Source organism: Arabidopsis lyrata (genome assembly GCF_000004255.2).
Source record: "Arabidopsis lyrata subsp. lyrata unplaced genomic scaffold ARALYscaffold_5, whole genome shotgun sequence".
In the NCBI taxonomy this organism is placed as follows: Eukaryota; Viridiplantae; Streptophyta; class Magnoliopsida; order Brassicales; family Brassicaceae; genus Arabidopsis; species Arabidopsis lyrata.
The window spans coordinates 5,659,726-5,676,530 of record NW_003302551.1 but is presented as its reverse complement, the minus strand read 5'-3'; the positions used below and the strand labels follow the sequence as shown (position 1 = coordinate 5,676,530).

Below are 16,805 nucleotides of genomic sequence, written 5' to 3'. Positions count from 1 at the left end.
ATCCTCCTCTTACCTCCTTCACCTCTCTCTATCCCCATGACACCAAATCTATTCCTCCCCCTACGACCACGTAGCTTCTTCCCAATTTCTTCATCTTTTACCTCACTCACTTCACCATCAGAATCACCATCAACAACAGAGGTTGATGATAATCTACCATAAGGTTTGACACTATGAACAACACCTTTAGGAAAAAACCTAGCAGAAGGCAAATCATCAACACTCTCAAACAATTGAGGACCATCTCTATCAGTCCATAGATCAAACTATGAACCCTAATCGAGAATTAAGATGATATATAACGATCAACACTCTCAAACAATTGAGGACCATCTCTATCAGTCCATAGATCAAACTATGAACCCTAATCGTCTCCGATCAACGATTAACCAAATCAAATTCAAAGAACAGAGACTAAATTGGGATGGAACGATACAAATCGAAGAAACTGAAATAGAACCCATAAATTTACCTTGATCACGAATTCACGATTGAGAGATTGATTTTAAGATTTTGAGAAACTGGAAACTGAATTGTGAAGAAGAAGAGGTCAATCGCGAAATCTCCTCCAAGCCAGAGAGGAGAAACGTGAAAGAGAGAAAGAGAGAGGAGGAGAAGAGAGAGAATCTTGAGCTTCTTTATTTTTTTCCGTTTCAACTTGACACGTGGCCGTCTCTTAGGATGTGTTTTGACTCTTATATAAGAAACGTTCCTTAACTTAAATCAATATCTATCATTTAATTTAAATCAAATTAAACCTAAGAATCATCTAAGAATTGCTTAAGAGCTCTGCGTTAAAGATGCTCTTAGTTAGTTAAGAGACTTTAAGAGACTTTTGTTAGTTATGATATCTCTAACTTAAGAGTTGTCCTAAGAGACCATTGATAATGTTGCTCTTACAAAACTACACTAACATTTCTATAAGAGAGATGCGTTCACCGCGACAAAATTTTTAAAATTATGGTTGATTGGTTTTATACTTCAAATCGTTTGCTCGTTCGATAATTATACGGTTGATTGAAGTTTTTTACTACGATTAATTAATATATGTTTGTTTGGTATCAGTGATTTTATTTGCATGTTTTTACAATTTATGAGATTGTAATAGAAAATCCGACTCACATCCTAACAGTAATTTGGATGATTTATCAGAGAATAAAAATAATATTGGACTACCATTCAATTATGGTTGATTGGTTTTATACTTCAAATCGTTTGCTCGTTCGATAATTATACGGTTGATTGAAGTTTTTTACTACGATTAATTAATATATGTTTGTTTGGTATCAGTGATTTTATTTGCATGTTTTTACAATTTATGAGATTGTAATAGAAAATCCGACTCACATCCTAACAGTAATTTGGATGATTTATCAGAGAATAAAAATAATATTGGACTACCATTCAAATTAGAAAGATGAGGTAAGACGCAAATACTTAACAAGAGATTTATGTCAATCCTATATACATATTTTCCCGAGAGAAAAACTGAAAATGCAATGAGGCGATTTAACCCAGCTTGGTTTAAACAGTATGGTAACTAGCAAGAGTATAATATCTCGGTAGATAAAAGCCATCTATTTGTGTTGCTACTTTTTCAAATCTGATATACCTAAACAAGTTGGAATTGATGCGTTTGTGGCAGAAGGGTTTTCTAGTTGGAACCTCAGATTTGGGTGAACATGTGGGTAAACGCCAAATAGCTTTCATAATATTGCTTTTAAAATGTGATGATTTGAAGAATCAAAGCCAGTATTTCATGCATGCTTTATATAAGCCGAGTGCTACATGGAAAAAATGAGTATCACATGATTATTTTTTCGTTCATGAAGATCCGAAAGAGTCTGCTAATAGAAGCTTTTTTGGAACTAGTGAACATCAGAACATAATTATACTATAAGTAAGGTTATTTTGGAAAATGCTCTGAAAAAAATTCAGATGGTAACTCTAGTGATTAAAAAAGATATTGTATTCTTGTGATGAGGAAGTAGCTAGTGCAATTCATCATAAAAAAATGATCATGGTGAGTTTGATTTGTTGGTAGATGAGTCTGCTGATGTTTCTGACAAAAAAAAAATGGCTATTGTTTTTCAATTTATTGATAAAAGTGGAACAGTCAAAGAAAGATTTATTGGAGTCATCCATGTAAATAAACATGTTATTTATGTGAAGTCTGCCATTGACATTTTTTTTGCAAAATATGGATTGAGTTTGAAAAAAATGAGGGGACAAGGTTATGATAGGTGAGTTAAATAGGTTAAGATCATCTGTTGTCACAGAAAATAGTTCAGCTTATTATATCCATTGTTTTGCTCATCCACTTCAGTTGATTGAGCAGTTGTGAAAAATCACTTTTATGATGCCACTACAACAAATTAAGGTGGATAGCCAAAACAATAGATATAATCAGCTGAACTATTTTCCCTCACAACCAATAAACCTAACCCATTAAAATCATTTTTCATATTACTTGTTCCATTATAACATTTTTTCCTTACCATTTTCAAGTTTAATTTGCAAATAGATCGTCAAAGATTAATTTCACAAATAAAAAAAAACTTTTTTTTTTGGTTTTACATGGATTACTTTAATAAATTTTTTACTGATTGTTCGACTTTTATCTCAAAATAAAAAAACAACAATCATTTGTTTTTTTGCCAGAAACATCAACAGACTCGTCAACTAACATATCACACTCCATGATCAATATCTTCTATGATGGATTGCACTACTTCCTCACCAAAAAAAATTACAATATCTTTTTTCTAAATCATGGGAGAAACCATCTAGTTATTTTTTAATTGGAACGTTCTAATTAAAAGTATGTTCTCTTATAAATTTTCACTAGTTTTTAAAAGATTCTTTTGACTCATGATGATCACGAAAACATACAACACAAATTAAATTTTTTCTCTACAGATATACTACACTCTAACTAATTACCATAGTTTTTAAACGAAGATGGGTTAAATCATCTCATTGCAGTTTTAATTTTTGTCTGAGGAAAAATATAACCATAAAACTAACATAAACATCTAGTTAAATATTTACTTCTTACCTCATCTCCGATTTGAATTGTAGTCCAATATCATTATCCTTTCAACAAGATCCTATAAGAAATCAACCAAATTATTATCAGGATCTGAGTCGGATTTTATTTTACATTATCAAAGTATATATCATAGATTATAAAAACATCTAAATAAATATATCATAGATTATAAAGACATCTAAATAAAGTCACTAACACCAATCAACCGTATAAATACTATAGGAGCAAACGATTTGGAGTATAACAACCAAATACTCTATTATCGTTTTTGACTTTTCACCAATTATCGTTACTGGAGTTTCTTTTGACCAATATTAAATCAAAATAGCAACTATGATCATCCATTGTTTTGATTATTATATTCAATCATCGTTTTATTGTTACAATTAGAAACGAGCATATCCTTTACCAATTTTAAAATTAAGAATAGAAACCCTAAAATTCTACAATTAGCTTAAGAAATTATTTTAAAAAACTAGGAAACAAATAAAAGTACTGAAAATTATAAAAAAAGTTTGTAGAACTTACCGATTCGTTTGTGTGATAATTTTCTCAAGCGTATGATTTTCTTTCCTCTAATCTTCTTTCACGGCAGAGAAAATAAATCTATAGAGTTTTAGTGTAATTTCAGAAAACTATGGGAACGAATGTCTAAGTGAGGGTTATAATTGGATTTATAAGGGGTTTGCCCTAATTCTTATCTTCGACAAGAAAAATAAAGTGGGCTTACATAGTTGTTACGTTTGTTGGGCTTTGGAGATTAAAAATTTAATAATTTGTTGGGTGCAAAATTATATTTGAATGGAGTGCATACTTTAAAAATCATTTAATTTACATATATTTTTCTAGAAACCATGGGTAGCATTGCACCACCATTGTTGGTGGGTGTTACTTCTACTACAAGTAGCCTTGAGACCAATTATCCGGGATCCGTGATCCGCTCAGATCTGCTCCGAAAAACAGGGTATTCGGATGGGGCGGCTCCGGATCCGAATAATGAAAAAGCGGATCCGGATAATAGAAAATTTAAAGCCGGATATCCGGATCCGAGATATTTTATATTATAATAATACTTTTTAATATTTTATTACTATTATTTAAATTTTATTAATACATTTTATTATTTTATATAAGAAAAATACTTTTTAATAATATTTTTAATTATTTATGTTAAATTATTTGTTTTAAAATACTTTTCTTCAAATTTTATATTTATAAAAAAAAATTATATTAAAAAAACCCGGATCCGGATATCCGGCTATTTTTATGCTTATTAGGAGGATTTGCTTGTGACGAAAGTTGTCATCTGTGTCATGAACAAAACATCTTTTCAAAAGAAAGACAGATTCATGTTTTCTTTTACAGTTATACAACATTTTCTCCTCCTGCACATAAAAAACTAAGTGATTTAGCCAACAGAGAGCTCACCTCATGCAAAACGTCAAGCTTTCGCAACACCAATTTGAGCTCATTGGCTTGCACGGACTTCATCTTTTCTTCTATCCTCTTCCTCGTCTTCAGCGGTGCCAAACTCCATTTCTCTTTTAGAGTCTCTTCATCAATCCCCGCACCCAAATTCTTCAACGCACCAACAAGAAACGACCTCTCAAACCAATCACATTCTACCTTCACACCATCAACCTTAAAAGAGTCATCAACCTTGAGTGTGGCATCAACATCACTTCCCCAAATCTTCTTAGCCAATTCTAAGCAATTCTTATCATGAACGTTAGTAGAGACACGACTTCTCCTTTTCAGGAAATACTTGTTCTTCAAAGACCAGATTTTCTTCACGAACTGATTCACATTCTTCACGTCAAAACTAATTGAATCCTTATGCTTTTCAGAAAACCCATTCATGTCATCATAAACACTCGTACCTGTATCCCTACTGAAGTCAATCATCCCTTCAAGTAACATGATCTGGTCTTCTTCACTCCACGATCTCTGAAACATTGGATTCTTCGCCATAGCAGCAGGAGGAGTTGTTTTGGTCGCAGCTGGCTCAGTTTCAGAGTCAGACTCACTAGAGTGAGTCTCGGATTCGGAGACTAAATCTTCTTCGTTGTTAGTGGAAGATTCCGGTAAGTAGATTCCGAAACGAAAGAGACAAATTTGGGAACGAAACTTTTTATCCTCTGAAAAATCGGTTTGTTCTCCGTCTCTGGTCCATTCTCCATCTTGGCACGTTTCACCTCCACCTCCGTTGATGGATCTTCTTCAATTTCTCTCTTCGAAGGCTGAGATTGCTTCTTCGTCATTTGAATTTCCGAAACGAGAGAGCGACAAATTTGGAATCGAAAGTATTAGACAAATTTGGGACCAAAAGAAAAAGAACAAAAAAAAATTGGTTTCCGGTTTGGTTTCGGGTTATCAAACCAAAGTAGCATAGAAGTGACACAAAAAAAAAGTTTGGGATCAAAAGAATGACATATCTTTGGTAACCAATATATAAACCATAGTTTTAATCTTGAATTCGATTCCATTTACAAATTATGTGCATATTAACTTATTTTTTTGGTTGAAGAACCTTAATATTTAGAGATGCCAATAGGTGAAAAGATAGAATCAACACTACCACTCAATTAGAATTCTAGAAAATAAAAAGAATGGTTAGTCGATATATGAAAAAATAAGTTTCAAATAAAATTAAAACAACAGCCTAAGGCATTGAGTTCAAAGATATAATCCAATAGATGGAGAAAAAGAAAAGTTACCCGGGAAAACACAAAATCTTAAATTTGGTTTTGTTGGTTGGACCAAAATTAGATATTGTTCTTAATTGGCTCCAACATGCAAATATCTTTTTAAAATTAGAGTAAAAACCATGGATGAGATGAGATGCGTGTGTTTCTCTATAGAAATATTTTTGGGACATATCTTAAATTCTTTTTGATTTTTGAAAAATACACCCATTTAGTTTTCTTAAAAAGACTACTCTTTTGAGTATTAGAAAATATTTTAACTAAAATTTAATTGTAACTTATACTCCCTATGTTTTTATTTATTTGATGTTTTAGAAAAATGCATACACGCACATTAAGAAATCATTTTATTTATTTATACTAATATTTTTGAAGTACATTTTTAGCGGGTATGTTAAATTGTTATCCGACAAATTTGGTACTCGACCCGATAAAATTTTTTCTTCATAAATCTTACACCGGATATCCGAAATTCGAAATTCTGAACCGGATATTCCATATCTTTTTTGGATCGGGTCAAAATATATCCGAAATTCTGAACCGCATATTCCATTTTTTAAAATATAGATATTTATAAGATTTGCTAAAGATTTAGAAATACATGTCTCCTATCATCTTTGTTTGAACATTTTTTTACTGCTTTAAATCGTCATATCATACATAGAGTTAAAACAAATCTCAATTTTTTTTCTACATATAATAGTAGCAGGAGGAGTTGTTTTGGTCGCAGCTGGCTCAGTTTCTTCTTCTTCTTCGTCGTCAGTGGAAGATTCCGGTAAGTAGATATCCGAAACGAAAGAGACAAATTTGGGAACGAAACTTTTTATCCTCTGGAAAATCGGTTTGTTCTCCGTCTCTGGTCCATTCTCCATCTTGGCACGTTTCACCTCCACCTCCGTTGATGGATCTTCTTCAATTTGTCTCTTCGAAGGTTGAGATTGCTTCTTCGTCATTGGAATTTCCGAAACGAGAGAGCGATAAATTTGGGATCGAAAGTATTAGACAAATTTAGGACCAAAAGAAAAAGAACAAAAAAAAAATTGGTTTCCGGTTTGGTTTCGGGTTACCAAACCAAAGTAGCATAGAAGTTGACACAAAAAAAAAGTTTGGGATCAAAAGAATGACGTATCTTTGGTAACCAATATATAAACCATAGTTTTAATTTTGAATTCGATTCCAGTTACAAATTATGTGCATTAACTTATTTTTTTTGGTTGAAGAACCTTAATATTTAGAGATGCTAATAGGTGAAAAGATATAATTAACACTATTACTCAATTAGAATTCTAGAAAATAAAAAGAATGGTTAGTTGATATATGAAAAAATAAGTTTCAAACAAAATTAAAACAACAACCTAAGGCGTTGAGTTCAAAGATATAATCTAATAGATGGAGAAAAAGAAAAGTTACCCGGGAAAACACAAAATCTTAAATATTTTCTTGTAAAAAGAGTGTAAAATTTGTTAAGATATGCATATAGAATTACAAAACTACAATAACAAATCATCTTCGTCAGGCACTCTTCCATAGTAAATATGCGTTTACCCCATCCGATTCTTGATTAGTTGCTGAACAACTAGAGTCTATCCATGGTGTTAAAGATATTTACGTTATGCATAAACAACTAGAGTCTGATTGCAAGCTGCTATTGATGCAGTGAAAAATCCTAAAGATTGGCCAAAATATCGTAACATCTTGGATCAAATTCTTGATGTTGCATGATCCTTGGAGAATGTTAGTTTCGTGTAGTCGCGCTTTCGGCAAATACAATTTCTTATTCAATTGGTAAAATTATGACAAGTAGTCAGTTTCATTTAGATATGGCACTTAGAAGGTCGGCATGGGTCTACAATCAAGTTTGGGATGTAGCAAATTATTGAATATTTTTTTTTGTTTTGTTTTAGTTTATGTTATCGGGGTTTTCAAATTTTATTCGGATGTTATTTTTATCTGAGAAGATGAAAACAAAAAATTACGGTAACAAAAAAAAAAGAAAAATAATAAAACATGATGAATACTATACATAAATATTAAAAAACTTTTATATTCTCTCATTCAAGTTTTTTTTAATAATCCTTAAATAATAATAAAAAGATGATTATAATTTTTAGGGTTAAATTTTTATCGGGAAAATGCATTTAAATCTATAACTTTTTCATCTTGTTGATTTAAATCCTCAACTTACTCCGGAATGACATATACATCTATAAATTAATAATGTTGAGACCATGATATTTTATTAATTTATAGTGATATTAATTTATCTATAAATTAATATTTATTAATTTATAGCGTAAATTCATATTTATTAATTTATAGAAGGTTTTGTTTCAATTGTGAAAACTTTTTTTTTTTAAAAATACAAGTTACAGCAATGTGATCTAAATAAATTTAATGTTTTGGATGTTATAAATTTTATAGTTTTAGCCTTAAATACTTAATATTTCAAGGTGAAAATAATTTATTTTGACAATGAATAACAATGATTATAGAATTCACATATACAAACAATATACATAAATTAAAATTCACAAATAGTGATATCTATTGTTGTATTTTAAGAAACCTATACGACTATTAAAACAAAAATTATGCATATTCAAAATTTGAAAACTTACAAAAACTTTTGGCTAATTTTTTGAAAAACACTAAAACTATTATATATTATATATATATATATATATATATATATATATGTGTAAATGTACATGATTATTAATTTATGATATTATTGGGACTATATTTTATATAGGGATTTCAAAAAACTTATTATCTTATCGAATTTGGTTAATTTTTGCACTAGCCCGATTCGGGACCAGCAAAATTTATTAATTTATCGTGTTTATTAATTTATCGAGTCTTAGTTTATAGAGGTTCTACTGTATATAGTAAACTTTTCTTGACTTTCAGATTAAATACCAAACTTTCGTTGACTTTGCCATTTTGATCATGTTGTTAAGTCAACTAATGGAATAAACTAGCGAGCTTATGTCTTTGTTATCAATCTTTATTAAAATACAAAAAAAGACGTTATTTGATTTTAAAAAAGTTAATGCTTCCAAGTACTTGTTGCAACAAGGATAATCTTTTCGTGGTCATAATGAGTCGAAAGAGCTGCTAATTGATATATTTTTTTAGAATTAGTAAAATACATCGGAGAACATAATGATCATATAAATAAGGTTCAAAAAATAACCAGATAGTTTCTCCGGTAATGTAGAAAGATATTGTAAATTATTTTGTTGATAGAGTAGCGCAATCTATCACAGAAGAGATTGATCATGGTGTGTTTGGTCTGTTGGTTAACGAGTTTGCTGATGTTTCTGGTAAAGAACAAACGACTGTTATTTTCAGTTTGTTGATAAAAGTAGAACAATCAAAAAAAAAAATTATTGGAGTCATCCATGTAAAAAGAAACATCTTCTTTATCTCTAAAGTTAATCATTGACGATTTGTTTGCAAAATATGGATAAACCTTGAAAAAAGTGAGGGGACAAGGTTATGATGGAGCAAGTAACATGAATGGTAAGTTAATGGATTAAGGTCATTAGTTGTCAGGAAAAACAGTTCAACTTATTATATCCATTGTTTTGCCAATCCACTTGAGTCGGTTGTGTATGAGTCGGTTGTGTATGAGTCGGTTATGATGGTAATTACACAACCAATTGAAGTAGATGTACAAAACAATGAATATAATAAGGTGAAATGTTTTTCCTAACAAGTGACAACCAATGATTTTACCGCATTAAAGTTACATTTCATATTAACTACCCCATAATCTTGTCCAATCCTTTATTCAATAAGGGCGTTCTAGTGCGTTGTAGATTCTTATCCAAGCTCAATCCATATTTTGCAAACAAATTGTCAATGACAAATGTCACAGATAAAAGAAAATATTTTCTTTACATTGATAAATCCAATAAATCTATTCTTTGACTGTTTCACTTTTAACAACAAATCGAAAACAACATCCATTTGTTATTTGCCGGAAACATCAACAAATTTGTCAACGAACAGACCAAACATACCATGATTAATTTCTTATATGATGGGTTGCACTAATTCCTCAGCAAAAGAATTTACAATATCTTTCTGAATCACTTAAGAAAACATTTGGTTATTTTTCAGAATATTCTCCAAAATAACCATACTTATAGCATTATTATGTTCTCGTGTATTTCATTAGTTCTAAAACAATTTTATTAGCAGACTCTTTCGACTCATTATAACCATAAAAAAGATAATCTTTGTCACAACAAATATATATAAGCATCAATCGAATGTGATACTCATTTTTTGTTGTAACACTATACAAATTAAGCATGCACGATAGGCTGGATTTTATTCTTCCAATATTATGAAAGCCATTTGACGTTTTACCACATATTCACCCAAATTATGAGGTTTGTTCCAATTAGAAAAACTTTCTGCCACAAACGCATCATTTTCACATTGTTTAGGTATATCAACTTTGAATTAGCAGCAACACAAACAGAAAGCTTTATCTATCGATATACTATTCTCTAGTCAGTTACCATACTTCTAAAATTAATTTGGGTTAAATCACCTCATTATATTTTCAATTTATTGTCTCGAAAAGCCATAACCATAGGATTGACATGGACCTATTGAAAAAAAAAAGAACAAAAAAATTGATATGGACTCTAGTTAATCTATTAAATCTTCCAAATTATTATCAGAATCTGAGTACAACTTTCTTTTATAATATCGCTCTACTATCTCAAAAATATGTCTCATAAATTCTAAAACCATCTAAATAAAATCACCACTACCAATCAACCATATATCGGACGAGTAAACGATTTGAAGTATATATAACTATCAAATACTCTATTGAAAATATAGTTAGCTACAGATTATGTTTTGGAGTTTTCCTTTGGCCAATAATAAATCAAAATGGCAACTATGATCATCGATTTGGTTTTGATTATTATAATCAATCATCGTTTTATTGTTACAAGAAGAAACGAGCATATGCTTCACAAATTTTAAAATTAACTATAATAAAAACCCTAAAATTCTGCAATTAGCTTAAGAAATTATTTTTAAAAACTAGGAAACAAATAAAAGTACTGAAAATTATAAGAAAGTTCATAGAACTTACAGATTCGTTTGTGTGATAATTTTCTCAAACGTATGATTTTTCTTTCCTCCAATCTTCTTCCACGGCAGAAAACCATGGGAACGAATGTCTAATTGAGGGTTTTAATTAGATTTATAACAGGTTTACCTTTGCCCTAATTCTTATTTTCGACAAAAAAAAAAAGACCAACTGGGCTTACAAAGTTGTTACGTTTGTTGGGCTTTGGAGTTTAAATATTTATTATATTTATTAGGTGCAAAATTTTATTTGAATTGAGTGCATACTTTAAAAGTCATTTAACTTACATATATTTTTCTAAAATCCATGGGTTTGCACCACCCTTATTGGTGGGTGTTACTACTGCAAGTGTCCAAAGGTGTTTTTTTTTTCTTCTTTTTTTTGCAATGAACTTTGTGAAGAAAGCAACTCGCAACCGCACTTATAATTTGCCCTTGTAGTTTATCAATTGACAAATCCTCTCTACAAGGACAAATTAGCTGTGATTTATTGGGTGGATGATGTCGACATTTATGAGATTAATTATTACGCAGGTCGCGATCTCGATAAATATTTGGAGGAAAATCTCGACGTTGAAGCCACTAATGAGTTGCATGTGTGGGTTCTAGAGGATGTTGAGAAACAGGAATGGTCTAAATATGCCTACACTTGGACCGATGATACATTCTTCCGTCGTCATGTTTCCATCGCTGGAGCGACTCCTTTGGGTGAAATAGTATTTTCGATGCGCAAGTATACATCTAAACAACCGTTTTATGTTTTCTACTTCAATCCCGAAAGGAATACTCTCCAACGTGTTGAAATCCAAGGTTTTGGTGAAGCGTTTAAGGAGACTTGTAGCGTTCGCACCTTTGTAAACCACGTAGAGGATCTTGATGTTAACGATTTAAAACAACTCAAGTCAGTCCATCCTCCATTGGTGGAGCCAGAATATTATGAACCATCAGATTCAGAATCAGACTAAGGTTAGAGACGATCGTTGGAGCTAGTTAGGTGAAAGCAATGGGCTTGTCATTTTGTGCTCTTATCTATGCGTCTATTTTACTGTTTTTCTCTCTTTAACTAGCTTTATACATCTATTATTCAAGAACATGGTTTTGTTGTTTCTGTTAGTTCTATCTTCTATGTCTTTAATCTGAGTATATTTGCTTTAATTTTCAAAATCGTTTCTTCTGGATGAGATCTGTCCTCTGTTCTTTGTCAACATCTAATACAAGACCCATTGTTTCAACTTTTCAAAACTAAGCTAACAATAAATTGCATAATTTAAGAACATGAAGACTGATGCCATCAATGGTGGCTCTGTATCTGAGCTTCCTCATTGTGACAAGATTCTAGTGTTTCAAAATCGCGAATTGTGTGTGCCACAACGAGAGGACAAAATAACGACACACAAACCTCACTGCCTGAGAATGAGATCTAGCCTTCTGGTGTAGAGCCGGCGCAGCAGCCTTATATTCCAGATTCAAACATCTGTAGCCAATGTTAGAAACTGGGCACGAGCTATGTCATCGCCAAACCTTTGATCTATGTCCATAAACCTCATTTATCAAAGACAAACAACACCATCACCACCTAGTCCTTCAAATAGCTTCTGAGGAGAATGAACACTGAACACTGGCCACCAAAACATTCATCACAGTGAGCATGAATACAATGCCAAATTAGAGACCAACTGTTTTACTGAATTTTGGCTTATGATATTGGGCAATGCTAAGAAGTGCGAGTAGAACAAAAAGCATTATAACCTTATTTTTGGTGTTTCTTTAAGTTCTGTAACATCATAGCTCGGGTTTTGCCATCCGGTTCCAAACCCATCTCTCTCATTTTGACATACAGTTCTTTTGCAAACTTGAACTCGCGTCTTAAACACATCCCATGTATAGCTGCGTTGTAAAGCGACACATCGGGTTCCACTTTCTGTTCAAGAAACAAACAACATTACCTAACCTCTTCTAAATCAGCACGCATTTGATTAACAAACCTAAAGAAAGCTCATACCTTTAGGATATCTTTAACCTCGTCCCAAAGGGAACCCCAAATACAACTCCTTACAAGCGACAGATAAGTAAACGTGTTTGGCCTACAATCCCTTTGAGCCATGTGCCCATATACTAGCAATGCAACTTTTGATTTCCTTGATTTTTCGCAAGCACTTATCACCAGATTATATGATGAAGTTGAAACTGTTAACCCCGAACCTTCCATTTCATACAAAAGCTTCACAGCTTTCTCCCAATAACCAAGCTTTTGGCATGACACCATAGCTGTGTTGTACAAATATTCATTCAGACAACACAGGTTTTCGCTTCTTATCATATCAAACAGCTGAAGAACATCTTCATATCGGTTTGCTTTGTATAAAGCCGTGAGCAGCGCATTCCACGTGTACTCGTCTGGTTTATGCCCCAACGATTTTGCAACACTGTAAACCTTAAACACCAATCCGACTTTTCCCGCCTTTCCCAGCGAATTTATCAAAGTATTGCACGCTACAAGATTAGGCTTCATTCCTTTCTTTAGCATACTCTGAAATATCTTTAGGGCCAAATCCCATTTTTCCTCCTTTGTACACGCGCTTATCATCGCATACATCGCATCCTCTCTTGGAGATATCTTGTAGTTAACCATCTCATCATATGCATCAAGTGCCAATTCGCTTCTCCCGCACCTAACAAAAATGCTAACAAGCAGAGAATATGTAATCTCTGTTCCAATTTGACCATCACCTTTCATAACTCTCCATATTCTCTCTGTCTCATACACATTATTAATCCGTCCACATAGAGAAATCGCAGTGTTATAAAGAACCACATCGAAGTAACTCCTATATTTCGGTTCCCTTTCTAGTTCTCTAAACATTCTTAGTGCAGAATCACAACCCTTAACCTCTGCAATAGCTTTCAACATCAAACTATACGTGTGCCCTGTGACATTCTCCTTTTTCCTCATGAACTCAAAAACGGTAAAGGCTTTCTGTACATCTCCATTCCTCAAGAGACACGAGAGAAAAGAGTTACATGCATAAGCATTAGGTTGTAAACCCAAGAATCTCATAGAATCAAACAACTCCAATGCGCTTCTTACTTTATCCAACCTGCTAAGTTTCAGAAGCCTCTTCGATAACATCTCTTCGTTCCGCTCCTCCAAAAAATGTATCCTATTCCTATCATCAAATACAGGCTTCTCTTCTTCTACCTCATTTTCAACCAATAAATCATCAAAGAAACTAATTTGCTTCCCTCTTTCTCTCAATCCATGTTCATCCTCCAATTCCGAACCAAAAACCGTATTTTCACCGTTGAAAGATCTATCTAATTCACTACTCACCTTCTTGAAACACATTTTTGGTGTTGCCAAATAAAAAGACTCCATTTTTACACTTAGACACCTTCGTTTCGGCTTCATGGTCAATGCAAAGTCTAACGAGTGACTCAAAGACCAATGAGAAGTTCTCCAAAGACAACAGCTCTTCTCAATTGAATAACATCCACAATCCAATTGAGAGACATGACTCAACCAGACAGCTCCCATGATAATACAGTGAAGAGCTAAACGCAGCAAGCTACACCTCCAATCTCAACACAGAGCAGAGAGAACTTACTCTTTCAGCATAATTCTGACGAAAGCTGAGAAACCAAGTCCTAATCAGCAAAAAGACGACAGCTTTAGTGAATTTTTCTTAATCAAAGAAGAGCAGCTACGTAATAACCAGTACCCAAGACACGAAACCAAACCAAAGCTCTGTTCTTTGAGCAGAATTGATGAATTTAGCCTGTTCTGATCTGAGGCTGAGGAGTGTGCAAGGAAGGAGAAGAAGATGATGATGATACAGCAGAGAGACAGAGCCAAACGACGTTTGAAAAGAGAAACGACGTCGCTTAAGGATCTTGAAACGCAGCCGTTTTAAAGTAGTTGAAAAACACCCTAAAGCCAAACACTTTGGTAGAGTGTTAAAGAATCGATTTCTCTATCAAGCAACAATGGGTAAAGTTTCTGGCTTTATTTCGAAACTGTTTCTGGGTTTCTTGAATGATGTTGTGGTAAAGGAATTGGTGTTATTGCAGATGAAGGAAGAGAAGGAGAGATAGAGAAGAAGAAGAAAGAGGAAGAAGGAGAAGTGAAAGAAGGAATAGCATCAATAGCTTTGTTGCCATGTGGGACTATCTCTGGTCATTTCATTCAGATGCCTAGCTCTATCTGTTATGGCCTCCATGGCACTGGTAATTTCACTCTTCTCTTACTAGGGGCAAACCAAAAAATTTGGTCTTTTTTCTTTGTTGGGTTTGATTCTGTTTTGCAATTAGATGTTCGTGTTTTGATGGGAATGTTTGGTCCTAAAGCATGTAAATGATTCAGGTTAAATACTTAATCTCGCATTAGTTATATCTATTGATACTATGAATGATTGAACATGATATAGATCTTTGTAACTCAATTGCTTAATTAGTGTGGCTTTTTTGACATGACACTGCATTTTTGTTGTATTATTGATGTTGTCTTTCTATGTCCAAAGAACTGGCTTGTGAGACTGAGTGTAGCCGCGGTGAGGATTATCGTTTAATCAAACTCACTATCATAGACTACAATGTATGAATTTCTCACTTTATTTTGTAACTCTTAACTCTTAATTTTCAAATCATGATATTGACTTTGTTCCTCGGTATCTTTTGGTGAGAAAGAGGAAGAAGGAACAAACAGTTGTAGTGGAATGCAAAGGCCATGATGCTGCTCGAATTAATGATGTCGAGCATGCTCACGGGTAAGTTGTCCTTGTCTAGTATCTGTTATGCAAATCAACCCAGGGAAGTTTTTCATAGAAGATAATTTTATTAAATCTGGAGTGGGAAAGTCATAATGCTCAAAGCTTTTCGGAGAAAACATTCGAATGAGTTAAACTTAAAATCCCTTTTGTGCGAGTCTTTTACTTTCCTATGTTTAATGAATATTACTACTTATCCTTGAAAAGGTGGGAGGAAGATGTGATAGGATTAGTCGAAGAAAAACACGGCAAGAAGAAAGTATCTGTTTCGTTCGAGTGTGAGACATTGAAGGCAGATAAAGCAGCAGAGGACCATATCAGACAGTTTATGCCCAAATTAGCTGGACTTGATGCTGTTAGTAAGTAGAACCAACACTTTATTCTTTTGCCATTCTCATTACATTATGTTTTCTTGTTTTGTTGGATCAACACAAGAACTGATTTGGGGTTTTTGGCAGTTAACATTGGACCAATGAAGATTTCCGGGCTTGATTTTGCTGTGGTGGAAGAGGAACACACAAACTAAGACAGCTTAACTCTTTCCTTTTGTGTATACATCGCATTTGAACGCTCTTTGAGTCTTTGTTTCATATCGTAGATCACAATTAATGCTTTTTAACTCTAAGCACAACACAGTCAAGGATCTAGTTACTGTAGACATTATGAGCCAAGCATACATAATTCTATATTCTATATTTGCATCTTATTGTATGTGAAAACATCATGTATTCCTACGAAATATCCTACGAAAAATTTGGTAGAAAAACTTTCCTACCTTTTACCTTCGATTTTCTGACGAAAACCTAAATTAGTAGGAAATGGTAAGGAAATTTCCTACCAAAATGATGGTGAAAAAATGGTAGAAAATTTCTACGACACAAATTTGTGTAGGAAATTGGAGAACAAAAAACTAAAATCCTACCATTTTCCTTCGCAAAATTTCGTAGGAAAAAACTCCTACCATTTTCCTACGAATAAACAGAACAGCTAAGCATACATAATTCTATATTTGCATCTTACTGAATTATGTTAAATTTTCCTTTTTGTATTTGTTTTTTATTTTCACATTAAAATTTTGTATATTTGCATCATATTGTTATGTTAACTTCTTATTGTTTTTTCTCGTTTTTAGATTCTCAGATTAAAGTTTTGTATATTTGCATG

The 16,805-nt window shown here is 32.8% G+C and overlaps 4 protein-coding genes across 5 annotated transcripts; 2 read left to right on the top strand and 2 right to left on the bottom strand.

Annotated features, from left to right (window-relative positions):
• Positions 1–4,349: 4,349 nt before the first annotated feature.
• On the bottom strand, positions 4,350–5,313 carry LOC9313237 (probable transcription factor At4g00610). The gene is made up of 2 exons (XM_021025112.1): positions 5,181–5,313; positions 4,350–5,052 (listed from the first exon to the last, which is right to left on the bottom strand). Exons 1-2 carry the CDS (start codon positions 5,311–5,313, stop codon positions 4,418–4,420), a joined length of 768 nt encoding a protein of 255 aa, XP_020880771.1. The 3' UTR covers positions 4,350–4,417.
• Positions 5,314–11,185: 5,872 nt separating this feature from the next.
• Positions 11,186–11,843, top strand: LOC9311576 (putative F-box protein At2g02890). The gene is made up of 2 exons (XM_002877122.2): positions 11,186–11,237; positions 11,320–11,843. The coding sequence occupies exons 1-2, from the start codon at positions 11,186–11,188 to the stop codon at positions 11,841–11,843; spliced, it is 576 nt and encodes a 191-aa protein (XP_002877168.1).
• Positions 11,844–12,033: 190 nt separating this feature from the next.
• LOC9313236 (pentatricopeptide repeat-containing protein At3g29290) lies at positions 12,034–14,728 on the bottom strand. Of its 2 annotated transcripts, XM_021026026.1 has the most exons (4): positions 14,598–14,728; positions 12,881–14,523; positions 12,628–12,799; positions 12,034–12,496 (listed from the first exon to the last, which is right to left on the bottom strand). In XM_021026026.1, exons 2-3 carry the CDS (start codon positions 14,411–14,413, stop codon positions 12,629–12,631), a joined length of 1,704 nt encoding a protein of 567 aa, XP_020881685.1. In that variant the 5' UTR covers positions 14,414–14,523; positions 14,598–14,728; the 3' UTR covers positions 12,034–12,496; position 12,628. The 2 variants fall into 2 exon arrangements, with proteins under 2 accessions (XP_020881685.1, XP_020881684.1); XM_021026025.1 differs by having other exon boundaries at positions 12,881–14,728.
• A 46-nt stretch (positions 14,729–14,774) lies between these two features.
• LOC9313235 lies at positions 14,775–16,360 on the top strand. The gene is made up of 6 exons (XM_002877121.2): positions 14,775–14,866; positions 14,947–15,102; positions 15,396–15,469; positions 15,562–15,641; positions 15,849–16,000; positions 16,100–16,360. Exons 1-6 carry the CDS (start codon positions 14,863–14,865, stop codon positions 16,165–16,167), a joined length of 534 nt encoding a protein of 177 aa, XP_002877167.1. The 5' UTR covers positions 14,775–14,862; the 3' UTR covers positions 16,168–16,360.
• Positions 16,361–16,805: the final 445 nt, after the last annotated feature.

What these genes read in the sequence shown, in the direction of transcription:
- LOC9313237 (XM_021025112.1), bottom strand. Translation starts at nt 5,313, where the DNA reads ATGACGAAGAAGCAATCTCAGCCTTCGAAGAGAGAAATTGAAGAAGAT. An exon ending in GATTTTTCAGAGGATAAAAA is followed by an intron (nt 5,053 to 5,180) that starts GTTTCGTTCCCA and finishes AAACTGAGCCAG; the next exon opens with CTGCGACCAAAACAACTCCT.
- LOC9311576 (XM_002877122.2), top strand. Translation starts at nt 11,186, where the DNA reads ATGGGTTTGCACCACCCTTATTGGTGGGTGTTACTACTGCAAGTGTCC. An exon ending in ACTACTGCAAGTGTCCAAAG is followed by an intron (nt 11,238 to 11,319) that starts GTGTTTTTTTTT and finishes TTGCCCTTGTAG; the next exon opens with TTTATCAATTGACAAATCCT.
- LOC9313236 (XM_021026025.1), bottom strand. Translation starts at nt 14,413, where the DNA reads ATGGGAGCTGTCTGGTTGAGTCATGTCTCTCAATTGGATTGTGGATGT. An exon ending in AGGTTAAAGATATCCTAAAG is followed by an intron (nt 12,800 to 12,880) that starts GTATGAGCTTTC and finishes TTTCTTGAACAG; the next exon opens with AAAGTGGAACCCGATGTGTC.
- LOC9313235 (XM_002877121.2), top strand. An exon ending in TCACTATCATAGACTACAAT is followed by an intron (nt 15,470 to 15,561) that starts GTATGAATTTCT and finishes TTGGTGAGAAAG; the next exon opens with AGGAAGAAGGAACAAACAGT. An exon ending in AGCTGGACTTGATGCTGTTA is followed by an intron (nt 16,001 to 16,099) that starts GTAAGTAGAACC and finishes GGTTTTTGGCAG; the next exon opens with TTAACATTGGACCAATGAAG.